The sequence below is a fragment of the Phyllopteryx taeniolatus genome, chromosome 23 (assembly GCF_024500385.1).
Source record: "Phyllopteryx taeniolatus isolate TA_2022b chromosome 23, UOR_Ptae_1.2, whole genome shotgun sequence".
Taxonomy (NCBI): Eukaryota; Metazoa; Chordata; class Actinopteri; order Syngnathiformes; family Syngnathidae; genus Phyllopteryx; species Phyllopteryx taeniolatus.
This window is the reverse complement of record NC_084524.1, coordinates 4,240,740-4,260,338: the sequence shown is the minus strand read 5'-3', so window position 1 is coordinate 4,260,338 and position 19,599 is coordinate 4,240,740. Positions and strand designations below refer to the sequence as shown.

At 52.5% G+C, this 19,599-nt stretch overlaps 3 protein-coding genes across 9 annotated transcripts; 2 read left to right on the top strand and 1 right to left on the bottom strand.

Moving 5' to 3' along the window:
* The first annotated feature begins 76 nt into the window (after window positions 1–76).
* On the top strand, window positions 77–8,412 carry LOC133472518 (alpha-actinin-3). The gene is made up of 21 exons (XM_061763433.1): window positions 77–317; window positions 2,456–2,570; window positions 2,665–2,784; window positions 2,885–2,971; window positions 3,052–3,139; window positions 3,223–3,301; window positions 3,408–3,489; window positions 3,959–4,044; window positions 4,113–4,205; window positions 4,289–4,519; window positions 4,606–4,753; window positions 4,859–5,009; window positions 5,078–5,186; window positions 5,255–5,395; window positions 5,804–5,986; window positions 6,063–6,197; window positions 6,525–6,704; window positions 6,797–6,943; window positions 7,484–7,549; window positions 7,619–7,777; window positions 7,867–8,412. The coding sequence occupies exons 1-21, from the start codon at window positions 195–197 to the stop codon at window positions 8,023–8,025; spliced, it is 2,682 nt and encodes an 893-aa protein (XP_061619417.1). The 5' UTR covers window positions 77–194; the 3' UTR covers window positions 8,026–8,412.
* Window positions 8,413–11,148: 2,736 nt separating this feature from the next.
* Window positions 11,149–16,204, bottom strand: LOC133472519 (kinesin light chain 1-like). Of its 7 annotated transcripts, none has more exons than XM_061763435.1 (14): window positions 16,071–16,204; window positions 14,968–15,213; window positions 14,565–14,898; window positions 14,099–14,315; window positions 13,788–13,977; window positions 13,238–13,411; window positions 13,064–13,163; window positions 12,657–12,706; window positions 12,508–12,575; window positions 12,233–12,341; window positions 12,021–12,164; window positions 11,528–11,652; window positions 11,403–11,460; window positions 11,149–11,289 (listed from the first exon to the last, which is right to left on the bottom strand). In XM_061763435.1, the coding sequence occupies exons 2-14, from the start codon at window positions 15,193–15,195 to the stop codon at window positions 11,206–11,208; spliced, it is 1,881 nt and encodes a 626-aa protein (XP_061619419.1). In that variant the 5' UTR covers window positions 15,196–15,213; window positions 16,071–16,204; the 3' UTR covers window positions 11,149–11,205. The 7 variants fall into 7 exon arrangements, 5 of the variants coding, with proteins under 5 accessions (XP_061619419.1, XP_061619420.1, XP_061619418.1 ...); XM_061763436.1 differs by having other exon boundaries at window positions 16,047–16,153; XM_061763434.1 differs by lacking the exon at window positions 16,071–16,204 and adding an exon at window positions 15,654–15,970.
* Window positions 16,084–19,296, top strand: wdr55 (WD repeat domain 55). Its single transcript, XM_061763444.1, has 4 exons — window positions 16,084–16,981; window positions 17,568–17,674; window positions 17,759–18,028; window positions 18,527–19,296. The coding sequence occupies exons 1-4, from the start codon at window positions 16,529–16,531 to the stop codon at window positions 18,846–18,848; spliced, it is 1,152 nt and encodes a 383-aa protein (XP_061619428.1). The 5' UTR covers window positions 16,084–16,528; the 3' UTR covers window positions 18,849–19,296.
* The last annotated feature ends 303 nt before the right edge of the window (window positions 19,297–19,599 follow it).

Below are 19,599 nucleotides of genomic sequence, written 5' to 3'. Positions count from 1 at the left end.
CTAGCGGGGAGGGGAGGGGCGGGGCGGGGGCGCTCGCCCGGCCCCCCCTTCCCCTTTTTTGGGCCGCAACCCTGACACTCACCCCCCGCTTCACGGCCGAGCGGCAGTCAGTCCGGCAGAGCGGAACACGGCGTGACCCCCCCAGGACGAGAGCTCGTGTCCCCCCTCTTGTTGATCTCTTTTCAGCGGCCACCATGACGACGCTCGAGAGCCACATGACGTACACCGTCCACCAAGAGCAGACCTACATGACCCAGGAGGATGACTGGGACCGCGACCTGCTGCTCGACCCTGCCTGGGAGAAGCAGCAGAGGAAGGTACGCGCGTCCACGAATTTATGAATGGACGTCCGCGCGTCTGTGTGAGATATAGTGTTTTAAAATCACTTTTTTTTTTTTTTTTTTTGAACACGGTCACCGATGAAAGGTCTTTCTCTCTTCGCTTGCGTTGCCAAGCCTGGGCCGTGTCGATATTTTCGGCCTTGGAACTTTCTCAGTGTTGTCTTTCACTTGGCCCGCCCCCCATGCCAGGAGCGTCTAAATATAATCGAGCCTTCAGCCAACTCGACTCAACTTTGATTTGTTGACTTTTCCCTATTTTCCTTAGTTGCAAAGGGACGCAGTGTCACAAATGCTCATTTCACGCAACAGAACACACATTTTGGGCGGGTTCACCATCTTTCGTTTACGCAGATCAAACTTAGTACTTCCGTGTAATTTGATATAATTGAGGCAAAATAAAAAAAAATGGACACTTTCGGGTCATCAATTATCCTGCCATGCAAGTTTTTTGGCATGTGGGAGGAAACCCGATTACGCCCACCCGGACACGGGGCGAACACGCAAACTCGACACAGGAACCCCGACCTTTGAACTCTTGAGACGGACGCGTTAACCGGCCAGCACCGCCGCAGTTCGTGGGAAAAGGGAAGCGGCGAGCGGAAGGAACGAGTCCGAGCCTCGCGACGGGCGGTCCCAATTGAAATTCGACGCATTTGTATTGAGTTCATAAACTTCAAAGATATATACGTAATATTCAGCTTCACAAAAAGTACGAGTTGTTAAATTGATTGATTTTTTTTGAAAATTCATCAGCTAAACGTGGCGCACGAAAGAAGAACTTGAATCCTTTTTTTGTGTCTAATTAGCGCTCCCGACTCTCAATGAGGCCTTCGCGACGTCACGGCCGAGCTATTCAGCGTCCGAGGCCAGGACGGCTTCGTATGTTGCGGTTCCCGTTGCAGATGAGATTATCCGAAGTGGCGAAGAGATGCCAACAGACGGTTTCACTTCCTCCTAAAAATACCCCCATCCTGCCCCCCCCCCCCCGCGTCCTCGCTCCCCAAAATCCACCCGCCCGCCTCCCTTCATCCTTTATCTTGGCGCTCGCCACGTGAAAGTCGCAAAGGAATGGACAGGAAATGAAGCTCGCGGCCATGTTTGTTTGCTTTTGAAGGGGAGGCGGGCATGGGGGTGATCGCAGGTGGTCTTTCGGTAGACCCGAAGTCCAGGACCCCCCCCCCCCCCAAGTGACGTAAACATTAAGAGGTGTGTCAGCTGGATAGGAGCGGGAGACGTGGGGGGGGGAGTGAGTGACCTCATAAGACTTCAGAAAGCAACAGGTGTGACTCGGGTAGGGTGGGGGCAGGGTTTCGGTATGAAGGGTGACTTCATACGGGTTGTAGCAATTAGCTTGCTAGCGCGAGCGCTTGTGCGACCTCGTCATCCTCCCCGATCCATACCTTCCTCTCCGAGCTGGCCTCAGGAATCTCGCCTTCTCAGCTGTCTGCCGGTGTCCCATGGCAACCCGATTTAGCCTCCACGCACCTAGTCCACACACACACACACACACAACTTGGCCTTGTGGCCTGAGAGGGCTGCATTAGGAGTCTGTCTAAATTTGGTCATGCGTGGCAAAAGCCCGCACCTGCCAGGACCCCCGGCTGGCCTCCGTCCAGGGTGGGCACAAGTCAAGTGCGAGCGGGACTCGGCCGGTGATCTCAATTCGGTGCGCTGTGACGCGCGGAAATTAGAACGTAGATCGCGCCGTAAAACGTTTCACTTCATCTGACGTGACGATATCGGTTGCCACAAAAAAGCGCACTAATCGACTAATTGATTATCAAATGAATGGACAAGTATTTTGATCATCGATTAATCGTTCGGGGCTATTGTTTCAAATCCTCAGATGTTAGCCTCTAAACAATAAATAACATATAAGCAGACTGATTATCTTTGTTTTTGATGAAAAGACTTTATTTGCCAAAAATCCGCTTTGACTTTGGAAAACAACGATCGACAATTATAGACCGAACTCGTACCCCGATGAACTATTTTGCTCGGCGGCATAAGAAAACATCGTCACGTGTCGACTCATTTTGTCACGGTGGTTTTTTTGCACGTGCGTGTTCACCCTCGGTTTGTGCTGTTCTTACATTTTGCGTGCGTGCGGACAGACGTTCACAGCCTGGTGCAACTCCCACCTGAGGAAAGCCGGCACGCAGATTGAGAACATTGAGGAGGATTTCAGGAATGGCCTCAAGCTGATGTTGCTTCTGGAGGTCATATCAGGTAGGCTCGCTGCCGTGGCCAGCGCGTGAAACGCAGGCCTCTTTCGTTTTGTGCCACGGGTGCGCTGAGTTTGCGTGTGCGCACGGACGGGCAGGTGAGAGGCTCCCCAAGCCAGACAAAGGAAAGATGCGCTTCCACAAGATTGCCAACGTCAACAAAGCTCTGGACTTCATCTGCAGCAAAGGCGTGAAGCTGGTGTCCATCGGCGCCGAGGGTGAGCGGAGGCTGACGCGTTGCCATCTCCGGCCTTGTGAGCTCGCGGCATTTTATTGAATGAGAAACGGTCGTCGCTTTGCGTGTGTGTGTGTGCACAGAAATCGTCGATGGCAATGTGAAGATGACCCTCGGCATGATCTGGACCATCATCCTGCGCTTCGCTATCCAGGACATTTCTGTTGAAGGTGTGTCCAACTCGTGACCTCGCGCGTCGCGTTTAAGGGGAGTACGAGCATACCGATGTTTGCACTCTGTGCCGGTGCAGAGACGTCCGCCAAGGAGGGTCTGCTGCTGTGGTGTCAGAGGAAGACCGCCCCCTACAGGAACGTCAACGTGCAGAACTTCCACATCAGGTGAGTTCCTACGGCGCCGTCCCGGCGGAGAACTGCGCCAGCCCGTACTTCACGGCTTACCTCCTCGTCTTCCGCCGTCTCAGTTGGAAGGACGGCCTGGCTCTGTGCGCCCTCATCCACAGACACAGACCCGACCTCATCGACTACTCCAAACTGAGAAAGGTGCCTTCCTTCCTTCCTTCCTTCCTTCTCTTCTTCACGGAGCGTTGAAACGTAGCAGCGTCCTGTCGTGTGGTCACTTGTCCCGTTTGACGTTTGTTGCCCGCAGGACGACCCCATTGGCAATCTGAACACAGCCTTCGAGGTGGCCGAGAAGTACCTGGACATCCCGAAGATGTTGGACGCGGAAGGTGAGCGACCGTGACGTCGCGCCAACCTGTGGGTGGCAGACGCTTTAGCGATGTCCACTGGCACCAGCAGTAAAGAAAACGCGAACGTGTCATTTGACCAAGGGACAGCCATTGCAAAAACTGGGTTCATAGCTTCAACAATGACTTTCTCCTTCTTCTCTTGCCACCGTAGTTTGAATGTGTCATTTGATGGAAAGCAAGCGCAACGCTGACCGTAATTTACATTTGAAAGTAGACACGGTGGAAAGTTTTCTGTTGCACGGATTACACAGTCGTGCTCTTTAGACGGTGAAATGGATTGCGCGCCATAAAGCTGAAAACGAACGTGGATATTTTGCGCTCCGTTCACCCTTTGCCCGAGTTTTCGGTTCAGGTCGGCGATAGTCGCTTACCGCCGCCCGGAAACACCCCGCCGCCCCGTTGTTTACGAACAAAGGGTCTAAAGGCTAACTGCGGTTGTGGCCTTCAGACATCGTCAACACGCCCAAACCTGACGAGAAGGCCATCATGACCTACGTGTCCTGCTTCTACCACGCCTTCGCCGGTGCCGAGCAGGTACACTTCGCACGCGGCGGCGGGTCGCGCTCTTGCGTCCGACGGCGATCTGATTCTTCGATTGACAGGCCGAGACGGCCGCCAACCGGATCTGTAAGGTCCTGGCGGTCAACCAGGAGAACGAGAAGCTGATGGAGGAGTACGAGAAACTGGCCAGCGAGGTGAGAAACGTCCAGGGGCGCCCTCGCGCGCTTTTTGTCTCGAGCCGTCCTCGGAAGCAAAATGTCCTGTGGGCCGAGCGCAGCTCCTGGAGTGGATCCGCCGCACCGTCCCCTGGCTGGAGAACCGCGTGGCCGAGCAGACCATGCGCGCCATGCAGCAGAAGCTGGAGGACTTCCGGGACTACCGTCGCGTGCACAAGCCGCCGCGCGTGCAGGAGAAGTGTCAGCTGGAGATCAACTTCAACACCCTGCAGACCAAACTGAGGCTCAGCAACAGGCCCGCCTTCATGCCCTCCGAGGGCAAGATGGTGTCGGTGAGCGGGCGTCTCCGTCGGCGGCGCGTCTTAACGTTGAACGACGCGCGAGATCACCGGCCGGCGGCGGCGTCTCCCTCCCGCAGGACATCGCCAACGCCTGGAAGGGTCTGGAGCAGGTGGAGAAGGGCTACGAGGAGTGGTTGCTCACGGAGATCCGCCGCCTGGAGAGGCTGGACCACCTGGCCGAGAAGTTCAAGCAGAAGTGCGCCATGCACGAGTCGTGGACCGCAGGTAGGTCTGCGGTCGCCGAAATAGAGAAATAAGATTATTTCGGGCTTTTATGCGATCAAAACGCGTTCCCGTAGCTCTGCTAACTTAATAATAACAACTTTCCAGGTAAGGAAGACCTGCTCTCCAAGAAGGACTACGAGTCCGCGTCTCTGATGGAGATCCGAGCGCTGATGAGGAAGCACGAGGCCTTCGAGAGCGACCTCGCCGCCCACCAGGACCGCGTGGAGCAGATCGCCGCCATCGCGCAGGAACTCAAGTAAGACAAAGACCTCACGGAGCTCCAGTTGCGGTTTTCAATCCCTCATTCTGCGCGTCGCGCTCCAGCGAGCTGGACTACCACGACGCCGCCACCGTCAACGCCCGCTGTCAGGGCATCTGTGACCAGTGGGACAACCTGGGCACTCTGACCCAGAAGAGGCGGGACGCTCTGGAGGTACAAAAAGTCACCCGCCGTCGACCGCGGCCGTCGTCCTTCGTAACACGCGCGGCGCCTCTCCGCAGCGCGTGGAGAAGCTGTGGGAGACCATCGACCAGCTGTACCTGGAGTTCGCCAAGAGGGCGGCGCCCTTCAACAACTGGATGGACGGAGCCATGGAGGACCTGCAGGACATGTTCATCGTCCACAGCATCGAGGAGATCCAGGTGCCGAAACACTTCTCCTCTTCGTCGCCGTCATCCTCGGCCCTTAAGCCCCTCCCCCGAGGTGGCGAACGTACTTAGTTGGGGGGGGGAAAAAAAACAAAAAAACGAGCCTGTTTTGACAAAGTAAGGACGAGAACGTACAGCTCTGTTTTCAAACGTAGGCAGTAAAAAAAAAAATAAAAAAAAATCATTACCGTGAATATTTGTCTTTGATTACACTTAAAATCAGACTCAAAACGTTGAAAAGTAAGATTGTTTTTTGACCATTTTCACTTGTTTTAACCTCATTTTGACTTGAAATAGTAGGAAAAAAATGTACCCAATGGAGTAATTTGGTTTCCTTACTCCACTGGCAAAGACTTTTCGACTTATGTGGGAGTATTTGTGTTTGATTTGTCACCTCTGCAGAGTCTGATCACCGCCCACGACCAGTTCAAAGCCACCCTGCCCGAGGCCGACAAGGAGCGCATGGCCACGCTGGGCATCCACACGGAGATCGTGAAAATCGCTCAGACGTACGGAATCAAGCTGTCCGGCGTCAACCCGTACACCAACCTGACGCCCCAGGACATCGGCACCAAGTGGGACACGGTGAGCGGACCGACGAGGGGCCGCGGCGGCGAGTCGCGCGACGCTCCCGTTGTGACGCCGCGATGTCGCCGTGCAGGTCAAACACCTGGTGCCCCTCAGAGACCAAACGCTGCAGGAGGAAGTGGCCCGACAGCAGGCCAACGAGCGGCTCAGGCGCCAGTTCGCCGCCCAGGCCAACATCATCGGACCTTGGGTCCAAACCAAGATGGAGGTAACTGTAACTTTGATTGAAACCTCCGGAGGTCATTGAATGTTGAACGTGAACATTAACCCACACGCTTTGGACGTCGATACCCTTTCTTTAAACGTACAGGCGACGTCTGTTTTCGTTTGTGCGGTGTTTTTAACAAACATCAGTTGTTGTTGTTAGCGCCACCAATCCGTCAGGCGGCGAGACGAGAGAACAACGGGCACGACGACAGCCGCGTTAACGAGAGTAACGGTCCCACGACGTGTATACAGTACAAGTATATACGTACGAGTGTTCGGGTCAAACGCGCGTGGGGCTCCGGTGACGTCGTCGCTTGTGCCAACGCAGGAGATCAGCCACGTGTCTGTGGACATCGCCGGCTCTCTGGAGGACCAGATGAACAGTCTGAAGCAGTACGAGCAGAACATCATCAACTACAAGTCCAACATCGACAAGCTGGAGGGCGACCACCAGCTGAGCCAGGAGTCGCTCATCTTCGACAACAAGCACACCAACTACACCATGGAGGTAACATCCCGCTGGGGGGGGGTTTGGGGGAGGATGGGGCGTGGCCTCTTTTCCCGGTCCGGCCCGCTGACGTCACGCGCGACGGCCCGCAGCACATCCGCGTGGGCTGGGAGCAGCTTCTCACCACCATCGCCAGAACCATCAACGAGGTGGAGAACCAGATCCTGACCCGCGACGCCAAGGGCATCAGCCAGGAGCAGCTCAACGAGTTCAGGGCCTCCTTCAACCACTTCGACAGGGTGAGGCCGGCGATCCGTTCGCGTTGGATTTTCAAAACCGACAGTCGGGTCATTTGCGGAAAAAAAAAAAAAAAGTACAGCGGATCCCGCAGATTGACTGTATTTATTTGTTTATCTTCTGGTTATTTTTGGAGAGGTGAACGCCGAAACCGCTTATTGTCGTTATTAATTTTTTCCCCCCCCAGATGGCCCACTTTATTCTCCCATTTTTTTCAGGAGGGAAAAAATTGGGGGGGGAAATACATTTACGGGGTACAATATTGTAATAAATAATTCAAAATGTAAAAAACGTTATTTAGATTGAAATAATTCTAATTTAATTCACTGCTTTCTTTATTTAAAATTGATATATTTAACATTTTGCGTTTGTAATCATTTAAAAAAAATGATCCGATGAGATAAATTTCTTTTCACTTGATGTTTTTACTGTTCCCGTGACAAACGTTTTAAATGTCTATGGTAAATGAATAATACATTTAAAGAATAAATGACTGCATTTAGTTGAGAGAAATAGTTTTTAATATGCAATTTTCTTTGTAGAAGAGAAACGGCATGATGGACCCGGACGACTTCCGCGCCTGCCTCATCTCGATGGGCTACGACCTGGTGAGCCTCGACGAGCGCACGGACTCGTTCGGACGTACGCGCGCTCAACGTTTTGTGTACGTGTAACAGGGAGAGGTTGAGTTTGCCCGCATCATGACCCTGGTGGACCCCAACAACACCAGCGTGGTCACCTTCCAGGCCTTCATTGACTTCATGACCCGAGAAACCGCGGAGACCGACACCGCCGAGCAAGTCATGGCCTCCTTCAAGATTCTGGCCTCGGACAAGGTACGAAAACCCGCGACGAACGACGCTTGATTAACGGTCATCGGATCAGAGTGAGGACTGATAACGCCCCCCATCCCAACCCAATTCAGAGCTACATCACGGTGGAAGAGCTCCGCCGAGAGCTTCCGCCCGAGCAGGCCGAGTACTGCATCAGCCGCATGACGCGCTACGTCAGCGGCGACAGCCCCGCCGGCGCCCTCGACTACATCTCCTTCTCCAGCGCCCTGTACGGCGAGAGCGACCTGTAAAGAGGCCGAGGGCGACGCGTGGCCGCCCCTGCAACTTGCGTTTGTTGTGCAGCCGCCTGTTTACACACACACACACACACACACACACCGCTGCACTGTGGGTCTGGAGGAGGGATCATAGCAGCGACTTGATCAGAAGTAAAGCATTGTGGGTAGCCAAAGGTGTAAATAAAGCGGCACAGGGAATGATGAGAACGGATCTTTTATTTTTTTTTTTTTTTCTCCCCCCCCCGGGAGTCTTAAAGACATGCGGCAGGAAGGTTTGTGACGGGCTGATGCGTGACCTTGGTCTGTGCTCCCTCCTCCACCCCCCCACCCTCAAATCGCCACCAAAGCTTTTGGAAGCCACAAAACTTGAAAATAAAAACTTGTCACATTTGAACCATCGCTGCACACACCAGTGTCTTTATCCTTTCTTCAGCCAGGCGTGCGGCGGGCACGGGCGGGCCAAGTGCGCCCCTCCAACATTTGGTTGCATTCATTTTGTTTTCTTCCGATAATTGTTACATTGAATAAATTTTTTTGTATTCATGTTTCTATCTTTATTAGGGTTGTAAAGATTTATTCATTATATCAATGTACCGATTGATATTCATTTCTAAAATCCAATTGGATAGATCAGTCCTCGGCAAGTTAGCCTTCTGGACGAAAATCAAAATGGTTTTAAAAGGTAATTAATATATTGATACTAGAAAATAACGCATTGGATTTACGCACGGCAGACTTTATATAGATGGGCATTTGTGTTTTTGTTTTTGTTTAAACACTTTACTGATGACGTAAAGCGTTACTCGATAAAGATTTCCCTTTCCGTGACCTCGCAGGGGATCACGGGAGTGTCAAGCGGTGTAGTTTTTCTTGTGGCGCTATTGCGTGGGCCGGTCTGAGAAGCAAACCACATCTCCCATGATCCCCTGCGCATAGCAGGAAATAGGACCAGAGCGACGCGCTAAGCTTAACGAGGGGAATCGAGGCGACTGGACTGTTCTTGTTTGTTCAAGACGTTCGGGAACGTCCTGCGAAGCTTAAAATGAGAAGTATGAACCCATTTTGGTTTTGTAGTAAAAAAAATTAAAAAAAACTTGAATGTAAATAATATGACCAGCCGCAATCACCCGGAACCAAGAAGCCGGCGAGGCCAAACACCCAATTCGTCCGACACTTCAAGCTAAAAGGTTGGTGAAACACGCAAAGCGCCGACACAAACAAACACTTCACTAAGAGACAAAGTCGCGAGCAGGCGTACTGTAGAGCAGCGCTTGTCAAAGTTTTGTACACAAAGTACCACTTAAAATCCAATAAAATATATTTACTTTGCACTCCAAGTACCACATTCATGACCGACATTAAAATACTGTAGCACAGTAGGCCACAGTGTTCTAAAGTATTATTTCCGGTGTTTGATTGAATGTAAGCCACTAAAGCCATGCAGTTCGAGCATTAACAATGTATTTAAATATAGGAAAATGTATTGCACAAAAGTAAATAAACATTGTACCTGAAGAAAACCTAAAATAAAATACAATTGTATTGTGGTTAAAAGTTAAAAACAACCGTACTCAGGAAGAATTGTTAAGTTTAAAACACTGTAACGTGATGCACAATTGAAACCTTGAATGAAGCGATTCTTGCATGCCACTCGAGTGAGCCCAGGTACCACCGGTGGTACTCGGACCACACTTTGAGCACCGCCGCCGTGGAGTGTTTTTCAGTCATGACAGACGGTAACTTGGACATCACGAGCTTCTCAGAACTCCGTAACACATCGTGACTAGCAATAAATATTACATTTGAGCGTTACGTGTTTTGCGTACAATTACAATCAGATTTTTTTTTTTTATCATTTCTATGTTGAAAGAACATCAGAAGTAGTTAATCCAACCTGAGGAGATGAGAGTTGCGCTGAATTCAAATAAAGTGTGAATGCATTTTCTGTTATTATTTGTGATATTCCCCCCTCCCCCCATAATTTTACCAGAATTTAGGAAATTTCACCTTCACCCCCCAGTATCCAGGTATTTGACATTATTTTTGGCTAAAATGTTACCAAATTGATTTCCATACACTGAATCGTTTTACTTGAACCAATATCGTCCTTGAATGGAATCGCTGGCAAAGTGAATTGTGACACGCCTAATATTGATATATGCAGTTTTGGGAATCAAATTAGACCGCTCCAAAATCATCCCTTTTTCTGATTTAGCTAATTATAGCTATATGTAACACACATTTTGGTCTTATTCTATTAATTACTGACAACGTAAATCCCCAATTTCAAATGCAAATATTGTCATTGAGCATTTATTTGCACAAAATGGTCAAAATATGAAATTAATAAAATTTAGTTGGTAACATATTGTAAACAATTGTACATCTATGTTAACATGTTTTATTTTAATATAATTACACTCACAATCCAAGTTGAAATGTTTTTCCTAGATTTGGTTCATTTCAATGTAATTTGGGTAAATACGAGTCAAACTGTTGAATTATAAATCAAATAAAATTTCACTCACATTTTACTTCCACATGATTTTTTTTTATCTAATTGACAAATGACCTGCCCCATCTGCCTATTTTAAAAATGAAATAAAATACTAGTAAATATGCGTTCATAAAAAAAAAAAAGACTGGTAATGGTTTAATTATCCATTTTATTTTCTTTATTTAATTTTTGAAAATGGAATCCACGTGACCTGACCTTAAATTATAACGTGATCCTCGAGCACAAAATGTCGCTGTGTGTGAAAACATACAAGAGCACTGCCAGGGTACGTGCTGAATAATTTATTGAAGCACCTTCGAGTGCGTTTATTGATTTGCGGCAACGTGTCGGACAACGGTGCTCCCGCTAGAAGAACTAATAGAATCGGATTCAATTGCGCGACATTCATTGAGCGGCTAAATCCGGACGCGAACCAGCAATTCCGTGTTCTCAACAGCCGATCACGGGAAGGGACGACGTCCAGTGTCACGCGACGGGGAGCGAGCGACTAATCGCGGCGAAGCGGCGAAAGACGCGTCGCCGTCTCTGATCTGACGGTCAAGCTACAGGTACGTCAGCGTGACGTGGCGTTGGCTTTTTCGCACGCCGGGTGGGAATGTACGACAGCGACGGCGTGTCTGACCAAAAAAAAAAAAAACCAAAAACTACGCGTGCGGTCGGGCGCCTGACCGCATCTAGCCAATCAGGGAGTTGCGTCTCGTCAGGTCCACGTTGCTGGCGCTGAGTCCCCGACAGTCCGACAGGCCCGAGTTAGCGTCCTGCGAAACCACAGCAAAAGTCTGCGTGAGAGCATTTCTGTCACGTATGCCAATGAATAGTTTTTTTTGCAGTAGCGTGCGAGCGAGGTAACCCTGGATTACGGCGCGCTCACCTGCGCGGTCTCCTCGGCGCTCTTGTTGAGGAAGTTGAGGGAGCTCGCTCTCTTCATTCTGCAGAATCGCGATCAAGCGTCATCGTCATCGTCATCGCGTACGTCGGCGTAAGGCGAATACCCACCCTGGGTTGCGCGGTTCTCGCGGGCCGCTGCCCTGCAGCTTTTTCACCAGCATCTCGCTGCTCCTCCTCAGGGCGTCGCGGATCTTCCCGAAGGAGCCGCTACGGCGGAGGGAGCCGTTTCCGTCCTACGACGACGCCGCAGAAATTCAACGCGCGCGCGCGCTTTTGGCGTCCGGCTTTGCGAGAGCGTTTGGGTAACGGTTGTGAGCGAATCAATTTGAAGGAGTGTAAATTGGCCAAAATCAAAGTCATTATCGCCTAATTATCGCTTTGGTTTTCCGTCTCTGTCATCGATTCGAAATGTATTTGTTTCAGTACAGCCGCACGGATACGGAAGAAAAGCGGAACAGTCCTTTGGGAATGGTCGCGACATCATCGGGCTGAGCAAGACCGTGGCTAAAACGGCTACCGGTTTTTCGTCTTTTGGGGAAAACTCTGAGAAACGGACAAGTCTTCACTTGAGCGCGTTTTGCCATCGACGCGGAGGACTGACCCCGTTCCACTCGCCGGAGTCGTCGGCCTCGCCGTCGCCCCTCGGCGCCCCGGAGCCGTTCCCTCCTTCCCTGCTGTATCGGCGCTCTCCTCCTCCGTCCTTGAGGAGCTCCACCACCTTGCTTCGATCGACGGCGTCAAAGCCCTGAGGGAACACGCACGCGATCAACCTCCCCCGAAACCTTAGCCCCGCCGAGCGTCCTGTCGCGCCACCTGCTTGCGGGACTTGCCGGCGCACTCCTCCAGCGTCTCGGCCGCCTCCAGTTTGCCCTGGCGGCGGTACAGGGCGCCCAGACTCTTGAGGGTGGTGTTGATCGCGGGGCTGCGACAAGAAGAACGACAACTGTTTTCCGACATGACTTTGGGTTAAAAAAAAACGGGGATTGGCCGCGGACGCGTTAATCCGTTCCATCGTCGCTCGGCGCCCGGCTGACCGGCGACGCCGTCCTTCCCGGAGGCGACGGCCGGAACTTGGCTCGCTCGCTCACCTGTCCACCTTGCACGCCTTGTACCAGCTGCCGTACTCCACGTACGGCCCCGCCTCCTCGCGCTCGCCCTAGCCGAGGGGAAGCCAGCAAAAGGAACCGTGACTCACGGCTTCGACCTCGCCCCGCGTCACCGCGCCGCGTCGGCCCACCTTGCTCTCTTCTCGCTCCTCGGCGTGCATCCAGATGGGCTTGTTGTCATCTGCCACACGCACACCACGGGCTTTTTAAAATACTGTCACAATATATTCGGGTCTTCCGGTCGTATCGTTCCACGAGTCGACGATACGGGTGGATTTTTGGTAGCTCCGCGATGAAACGGCAAGCGATTACGCAATTCAATCTCTGGCTTTAACGCATTCACCGCCGTCGACGGCTTTCGAAGTCAGATATCCGTGTCGAACGGGAGGGCCGGCGGTGAACCGTTACGCGTGAGACGGCCCCGCACGTGTGCGCCGTTTCTATCTCGTACAGAGGAGTAAATATTCAGCGGGACTGAATTTGATTCGGTTCAATTTGAGTTTGCGTCAAACAGGTCGGGCGGCGCCGGGCGACTTACTGCGGACGGAGCCGAAGTCGCGCTCGTGCGCTCGGGTCAGGATGTCTTTGTAGAGCGCCTCGGCGTCCTTGAACTTGCCCTGCTTCAGGTAGCACGTCGCCTGCGAGCGACACGCACGAGCTCTCACGCCGAGTCGGGACGAAAAGGTGACGAAAAGCGGAACGGCGCCCCCACCAGGTTGTTTTTGGTCTTGGCCACGTTGGGGTCGTCGGCGCCCAGCTCGGACTGGTAGATCTCCAACGCGCGGCGGTAGTAGTACTCCACCTCGGTGTACTTGGCCTGGTTCTGGCACAGCAGCGCCAGGTTGTTGAGCTGCTTGGCCACGTCGGGGTGGTACCTGCCCAACACCTGGAGGCGGGCCCCCCCCCCCCAAAAAAAAGTGAGCGCGTCTTCCTCACAAAGTCCGCAACCTAATTTTGGGACCGGACGGACGGATTTCCGACACCACTCGGGCACGGACTGAATGAAACGGTCGGATTAACGGACCTTCCGTAATAAATATGGAACAAATAAATAAACCGTACCGACTTTCTATTGTTAGAAGCCGGACGTATTTCACAAAGGTTCCGCTTTCACATTTCAAGATACTTTTGCGCCGCGACTCTGGAATTGGTCCGGTCGCGCAAACTCAAACGATTTCAATAGAATTAAAAACGGACGGCAGAGTAGGAAGCGATTCCCGACGCAGCCGAACGTGCGGGAGACGCGAGAGGGTCGGTCCTACCTTCTCCCGGATCTCCAGCGCTCGCTCGCACAGAGGCTCCGCCTCCTTGTACTTGCCCCTCTTGCCGTAGAGGACGGCCAGGTTGTTGAGGGTGGCCGCCACCGCCGGGTGGTCCTTGCCCAGCGTCTTCTCTCGGATGGCGAGGGCGTCATTGAGGAGGTGCGCCGCTTCTTTGTACTTATTCTGGTCCCTGAACACCCAGGAAAAGGGAAAAGGATTCCGCCGATTCACACGATGGCAATTACGTAATATAACAACCGCGCCCGTACGGAGTTTCGGCGACCGTGACTTTCCACGCGGTCTCGACGCACCTGTAGACCAGAGCCAGGATGTTGAGCATGGTGGCCACGTCGGGGTGATCGTGCCCCGACGTCTTCTCCAGGTCCTCCAAGGCCTGCTTGCACAGCGGCACGGCCACCTCGTAGCGGCCCTGCGAGGCGTACTGGATCACCAGGTTGTGGAGCGTCCTGAGGCGGGCGGGGATTTCGTAACCGCCCTGCCGCGCCGCCGCCTCGCCGCTCGGCTGAGCTGCGCGGAAACGAGAACGTCGGGCAAGTTATTTTCCGGAAGCGCTCGATCAGACGAACACCCGAGGAGTCCGCTCCGGTCTGCTAAATTTAGGTCCAAATAGTTGAGTTAGTAAACAGTAATAGTTTCCTCAAAAGGACTACTTTTGTCTCAGCGAAGCTCCCCGATCTCACTTGGAAATAGTTCCTCGATACCAAAACGCCAAGCGGCAAAAAGATTCACGTCAGCCCAGGCGGCGCGACGTCGTACCCGCCCCGTGCTCGTCGTCGTTGGGGAACAAGTCGTCCAGGCTGTCCTTGGACGCCTCCCCGCCCGAGCTTCGGTCCTTCTCCGCCGACGGCGAGGCGGCGGCGTCGTCGTCGTCGTCGTCGTCCAGCTTCTTGATCTGGTTCATGAACTCCAGGTGCTTCTTCTCCTCCTCCAGCTGCGCCACGCTCTGCTCGCTGCGCTGCAGCTTGCGCTGCGTGGCCGCCAGCTCGTCGCGCAGCCACCGGTTCTCCTGGCACAGGCGGCGCACTTGGGTGCGCAGCTTCTGCTTCTCCGACTCGACGGCGCTCAGGTGGCCCGACAGGGCGACGATCACCTGCGGACGGCAGACGCGCGGTCAAGCTCGTGGCGGGGTCGGTGGGGCGGGGCGGGGCGGGTCACTCACTTGAGCTTCTCCCAAGCCCAGCTCAATGGCCTCCATGCTCTGGCGGAGCGCGGCGGACTTTTCCTGCGCGGCGGACGGCTGGGCGCAGTCGAGAAGCGAGTCGAGGAGCCGGGCGTGCTCGCCGCGCAGCGTCTCCAAGCCCTGCACGACGGCCTTGGTGTTGACCACGATCTCGTCCTGGCTCAGACGCTCCAGGGCTTCTTCGCGAGGGTACACCACGGTGGACATGGCCAGCTGACATCAACACTGGGGGACGGGGGGAGAAAATATTTGGAAGCTTTAAGATTGACTTTATTTGCCTTTTTGCTTTTTATTGTCTTTCATTCGACGAAACGACGTGGTTTGGTTTGAACATGTTGGTGTTTAAATATACAACGTTGACTTTTCATGAGTTTTGTGTCGTTTTAAGCGACGTCGTTCCGTCCGGACGCACGAGTTTGACCGCGAGAGTTGTTTGTTTTCTTTCATACACAATGAACGCATATTTGTTGAATTTGAGGAAGCAAATCGTCGCCCGGCACGGATTCGCCTCGGTTCACGCCAACTTTTCTGACTCCATACGTCATCGCGTCGCCCGAATGGTTCATTTCGCGTCCGGTGTGAATGCAGCGTTCCGGTAAAGTTCGCTTGAAGCGAGCATCCTTGACCCGGCCCGAAGGAATACTTTCCAAAGTATATTCCGATACCTTTTAATCAGCGAAACTGTTTGAATGAGTTGAAACGTCGCCCAAAATCAGCCGAGATGGGCTCCAGTTCACCTGCGACCGGCACGAGGACCTCCGCTATCGAAAATGGATGTGCGTCAAATGCCATTCTTTGACACCGGACGGATCCCGCACCTAGCCGTTCCCCTGCGCGCGCGCGCGCGCGCGCCCGCCGCAATGCAGCAACTCGGCTTCCCGGCCGATGACGCGAGTGACGTCACTGAGCCGGAGACGGCCGCCATTACATTCTGACTCCGACTCCATCCTCACAATAGCGCGACTGACAACAAGTCCACAAAACGTTTTCTGAAGAAGACTCGTTCTCTCTCGGGGGGGGGGGGGGGGAACACAGCTAACGTTGCCCCCCATGTTCACCTGGAAAAGAGACGAGGTCCAAACCTGCATCGACGAATCCAGGGCGAACAAAACCGCGATGAGCCGCAGCGAGCCGACCAGACCTGCGTCAAGCTGGACACTCGTCACGCACGAGGCACTTCCGGTTTCTTTCAACATTAAAATAACCGTGGCTGACGGATGCGACGTATTTTGCCGCAATAAAAAGTCTCAAGGAACAATCACCGTTAAACTCGACGCACGTCACACACGAGCACGGGAAATCTACATTCGTAATGACATTTTTGTAGTTATTTTTTATCACAACTGGATTAAAAAAATTGAAACCATAAGATCTTTTGTTTCTTATTTCTCAATCGTACTGCAGAATCATTTGAGATCAACGGGTGGCGGAAATCATCTTCGCACACCGGTAGGTGGCAGTGAAGCAATTAAATGAGGGTTTTGCCCACCGCCGTGAAACACCACAGGAAGAGGAAGAATAAACGCCGCAAACCAAAAACATGGCGGCCTCGACGGAACACGCCGCGTTGCCTTCCACAAGTTCGGATTCGGACGACGGAGACGAGGCGGCCGGGCCGAGGATCCACGACACCCCGCGGGACATCCGGCTGGAGGCGGTCGCCAACACGGTGGCCGCCCACCCGAGCCGAGACGTGCTGGTTTGCGGGGACGTGGACGGGGACGTGTACGCTTTCGCCTATTCGCGCACGGAGGGCGAGAACCGCGAGCTCTGGTCTTCCGGGCACCACCTGAAGTCGTGCCGCCAGGTGCGCTTCTCCGAGGACGGCCTGAAGCTCTTCAGCGTGTCCAGGGACAAGGCCGTCCACATGCTGGACGCGGAGCGGGGGCGCCTGGTCACGAGGATCCGCGGAGCGCACCAGGCTCCCATCAATAGTCTGCTGCTGGTGGACGCCAACATTGTGGCCACCGGAGACGACGGCGGCACTCTGAAGGTTTCCATCCCAAAACAAAAACAAAAATTAATGTATGACTATTTTCGGGACACATCGAACTCTCGCGAGAACCCGCGAACTGCAAGTGATTGTTTGCGGACTCCGTAGTCAGCGACGTGACCGGCTTATTTAGTTTGATCCAAGTTTGATTTTGATATGGGTTGAAGACCCTGGGAGATACTCTTGATTTCGAGTCACATAGTTGGTATTGTTATTAGTCAGAAAAAGTGAAAACAAAATAGTCAGAAAGATTGAGAAAAATAGTCAGAAAACAGCAAAAAATCTTCCCCCCCCAAAAAACATGAATCAGAAAAATAAGTTTTTAGAAAAAAATGTTTAAGGTTTTTTTTTTTTATCCAAGTGAATGCAATACACTTCCGTGACAACGTGATCACGTTTGGTCGATTTGGAGCACGCGGCGCACGGAATATGTTGAAAAATGTGCGCAAAGCATGCGTTTTGTTTTCGTGCGGTCTCTATCTCAAACACATCTGCGATGAAGCGGGTCGACCGCGGAAGCGAACAGAACGGCGTGTCGGATAACGAAGGGGCGGAACGGCTTGTGTGTGACTTTTTCCGTCCAAAGGTGTGGGACATGAGGAAAGGTTCGGCCGTCATGGACGCGAAGCACCACGAGGACTACATAAGCGACATCGCCGTGGACGACGCCAAGAGGATCCTGCTGACCGCCAGGTGAGGTCCGACGCGTCGGCTCGTCGCCTCGCGCGCCGTCAATAACCAGCTTCTGCCCCCCCCCCCCCCTCCCCGACCCCCAAGCGGCGACGGCACCATGGGCGTCTTCAACATCAAGAGGCGGCGCTTCGACTTGCTGTCCGAGTACCAGAGCGGCGACCTGACGTCGGTGGCGCTGATGAAGCGGGGCAAGAAGGTGGTCTGCGGCTCCAGCGAAGGCACCGTCTACATTTTCAACTGGGACGGATTCGGCGCCACCAGCGATCGTTTCGCCCTGCGGGCCGAGTCGGTGGACTGCGTCGTCCCTGTCACCGACGACATAATATGCGCCGCATCTATGGACGGCTATATCCGGTCAGTCGCAGCTGTAGAGAGCGTCTAAAAATGAAAAGTCCCCTCCCGAATGCTTTAAAACACGTTTACACACATTGAAACACACTCCCAACGAAAATTGGGACATACAATAGAAGAGAATGAAACGTACGTTTTAACTTTTGTCTCACGCCCGCTCGCTAACGGTAACATAAAGCGAAATGCCATAGGCGGGCTAACGTACATTCGCATAAATATTAGAGCGATTGCGAACCTTGAAATAACGGCTGCTTTGAGACAGGAGTTTGCAAACGGAAGCGGGGCGAATGAGCGACACTTTTCCCTTAGCGACAACTTTGTTCGACAGCCGAGTTCATCATCTCATTTGGAGTTCTAATGGACCGTGGCTATGAAAACTTCAAACCAATAAATTTCGGGTCAATTAGCACTATCGCGAATAAATGGTTGGCTCGTCTGCAGCGCGTAGCATGTGCGTAATGAATGTTTTTGTTAATTTGTTTTGTCCCTTCCTCCCATCAGAGCCGTCAACATCCTCCCCAACCGCGTCATCGGCTGCGTCGGGCAGCACGTCGGCGAACCCGTCGAGGAGCTGGCCAAAAGCTGGGACTCGCGCTTCCTGCTCAGCTGCGGCCACGACCAGCTGGTCAAGTTCTGGGACATCTCCGCGCTGGCCGCGACCGTCGTCGACGAGTACCGCAAGAGGAAGAAGAAGGACGGACGCATGAAATCGCTTTCCAAGAAGGCTTTCGGGGAAAGCAGCTTTTTCTCGGGACTTGTTGAGGAGCCGCAGAAAAAGGAGGAGGAAGAAGAAGAAGAAGTGGATGACAGCGACAGCGATTAGAAGTCAATTTTACGTCCTAATTCTCGGCACGGCGGACGAGCGGCGAGCACGTGCGCTCCACAGTCGTGAGGTTCGGGGTCCAACTCTCATGTTTTCTCTGCGCTTGTGGGGGGTTTCTGGAGAAAACCGAATAAAAGACCTTGGATCAGGTCCTTATTTTATTGAATTTTGTATTCCTGTGGCGGAAAGTAACAAAGTACAAGTTACCTCCATTTTTCAGGTAACTGGCCTTGAGTATTTATTTTTCTCCCTCCATTGGAAAACGGATATCTGTGCTTTCGACTTCACAGGTTTCAAACTGAAGGCCCGGGGGCCAGATCCGGCCCGCCGCGTGATTTCATGTGGCCCGCGAAAGGAAATGACGTGTGTGAATTTCCAGGATTCTTGCTAAAAGGTGTTCCAAATGTTTGTATATTCATATGTAATAAATAGTAATGAACTATTGTCAGCATGTTTTGCCTCCAAACCCCTTTTACAGTTACTTGAAGAATAGTTGAACGAACCGTTACCCTTGACTTGTGATTTCAAAAGTGGTAATCCATGAATTTGTTGTCTCTGTGTAATCATACGACGGGGCGATTAAACATCGATACGGTTTTACAATCGTAATGGCCGTCTGAGGAAAAGCGTTTCTACAATGTGGCCCGTGACAGAAATGAGTTGGACACCCCTGCCTTACTTGGTGAAAATAGGCTCGTTACTTGATTTAATATCACCTGATTAGATTTTATATATATTTAAATATATTTGT

Excerpts from the sequence above, each read along its gene's own strand:
- LOC133472518 (XM_061763433.1), top strand. The coding sequence starts at position 195 with ATGACGACGCTCGAGAGCCACATGACGTACACCGTCCACCAAGAGCAG. Across the intron at positions 4,045-4,112 it reads CCTTCGCCGGTGCCGAGCAG|GCCGAGACGGCCGCCAACCG; the intron begins GTACACTTCGCA and ends TTCGATTGACAG. Across the intron at positions 6,705-6,796 it reads ACACCAACTACACCATGGAG|CACATCCGCGTGGGCTGGGA; the intron begins GTAACATCCCGC and ends GACGGCCCGCAG.
- LOC133472519 (XM_061763435.1), bottom strand. The coding sequence starts at position 15,195 with ATGTCCACCGTGGTGTACCCTCGCGAAGAAGCCCTGGAGCGTCTGAGC. Across the intron at positions 14,316-14,564 it reads CGACGACGAGCACGGGGCGG|CTCAGCCGAGCGGCGAGGCG; the intron begins GTACGACGTCGC and ends GTTTCCGCGCAG. Across the intron at positions 12,165-12,232 it reads CCGGCAAGTCCCGCAAGCAG|GGCTTTGACGCCGTCGATCG; the intron begins GTGGCGCGACAG and ends GTGTTCCCTCAG.
- wdr55 (XM_061763444.1), top strand. The coding sequence starts at position 16,529 with ATGGCGGCCTCGACGGAACACGCCGCGTTGCCTTCCACAAGTTCGGAT. Across the intron at positions 17,675-17,758 it reads AGGATCCTGCTGACCGCCAG|CGGCGACGGCACCATGGGCG; the intron begins GTGAGGTCCGAC and ends CCGACCCCCAAG. Across the intron at positions 18,029-18,526 it reads TCTATGGACGGCTATATCCG|AGCCGTCAACATCCTCCCCA; the intron begins GTCAGTCGCAGC and ends TCCTCCCATCAG.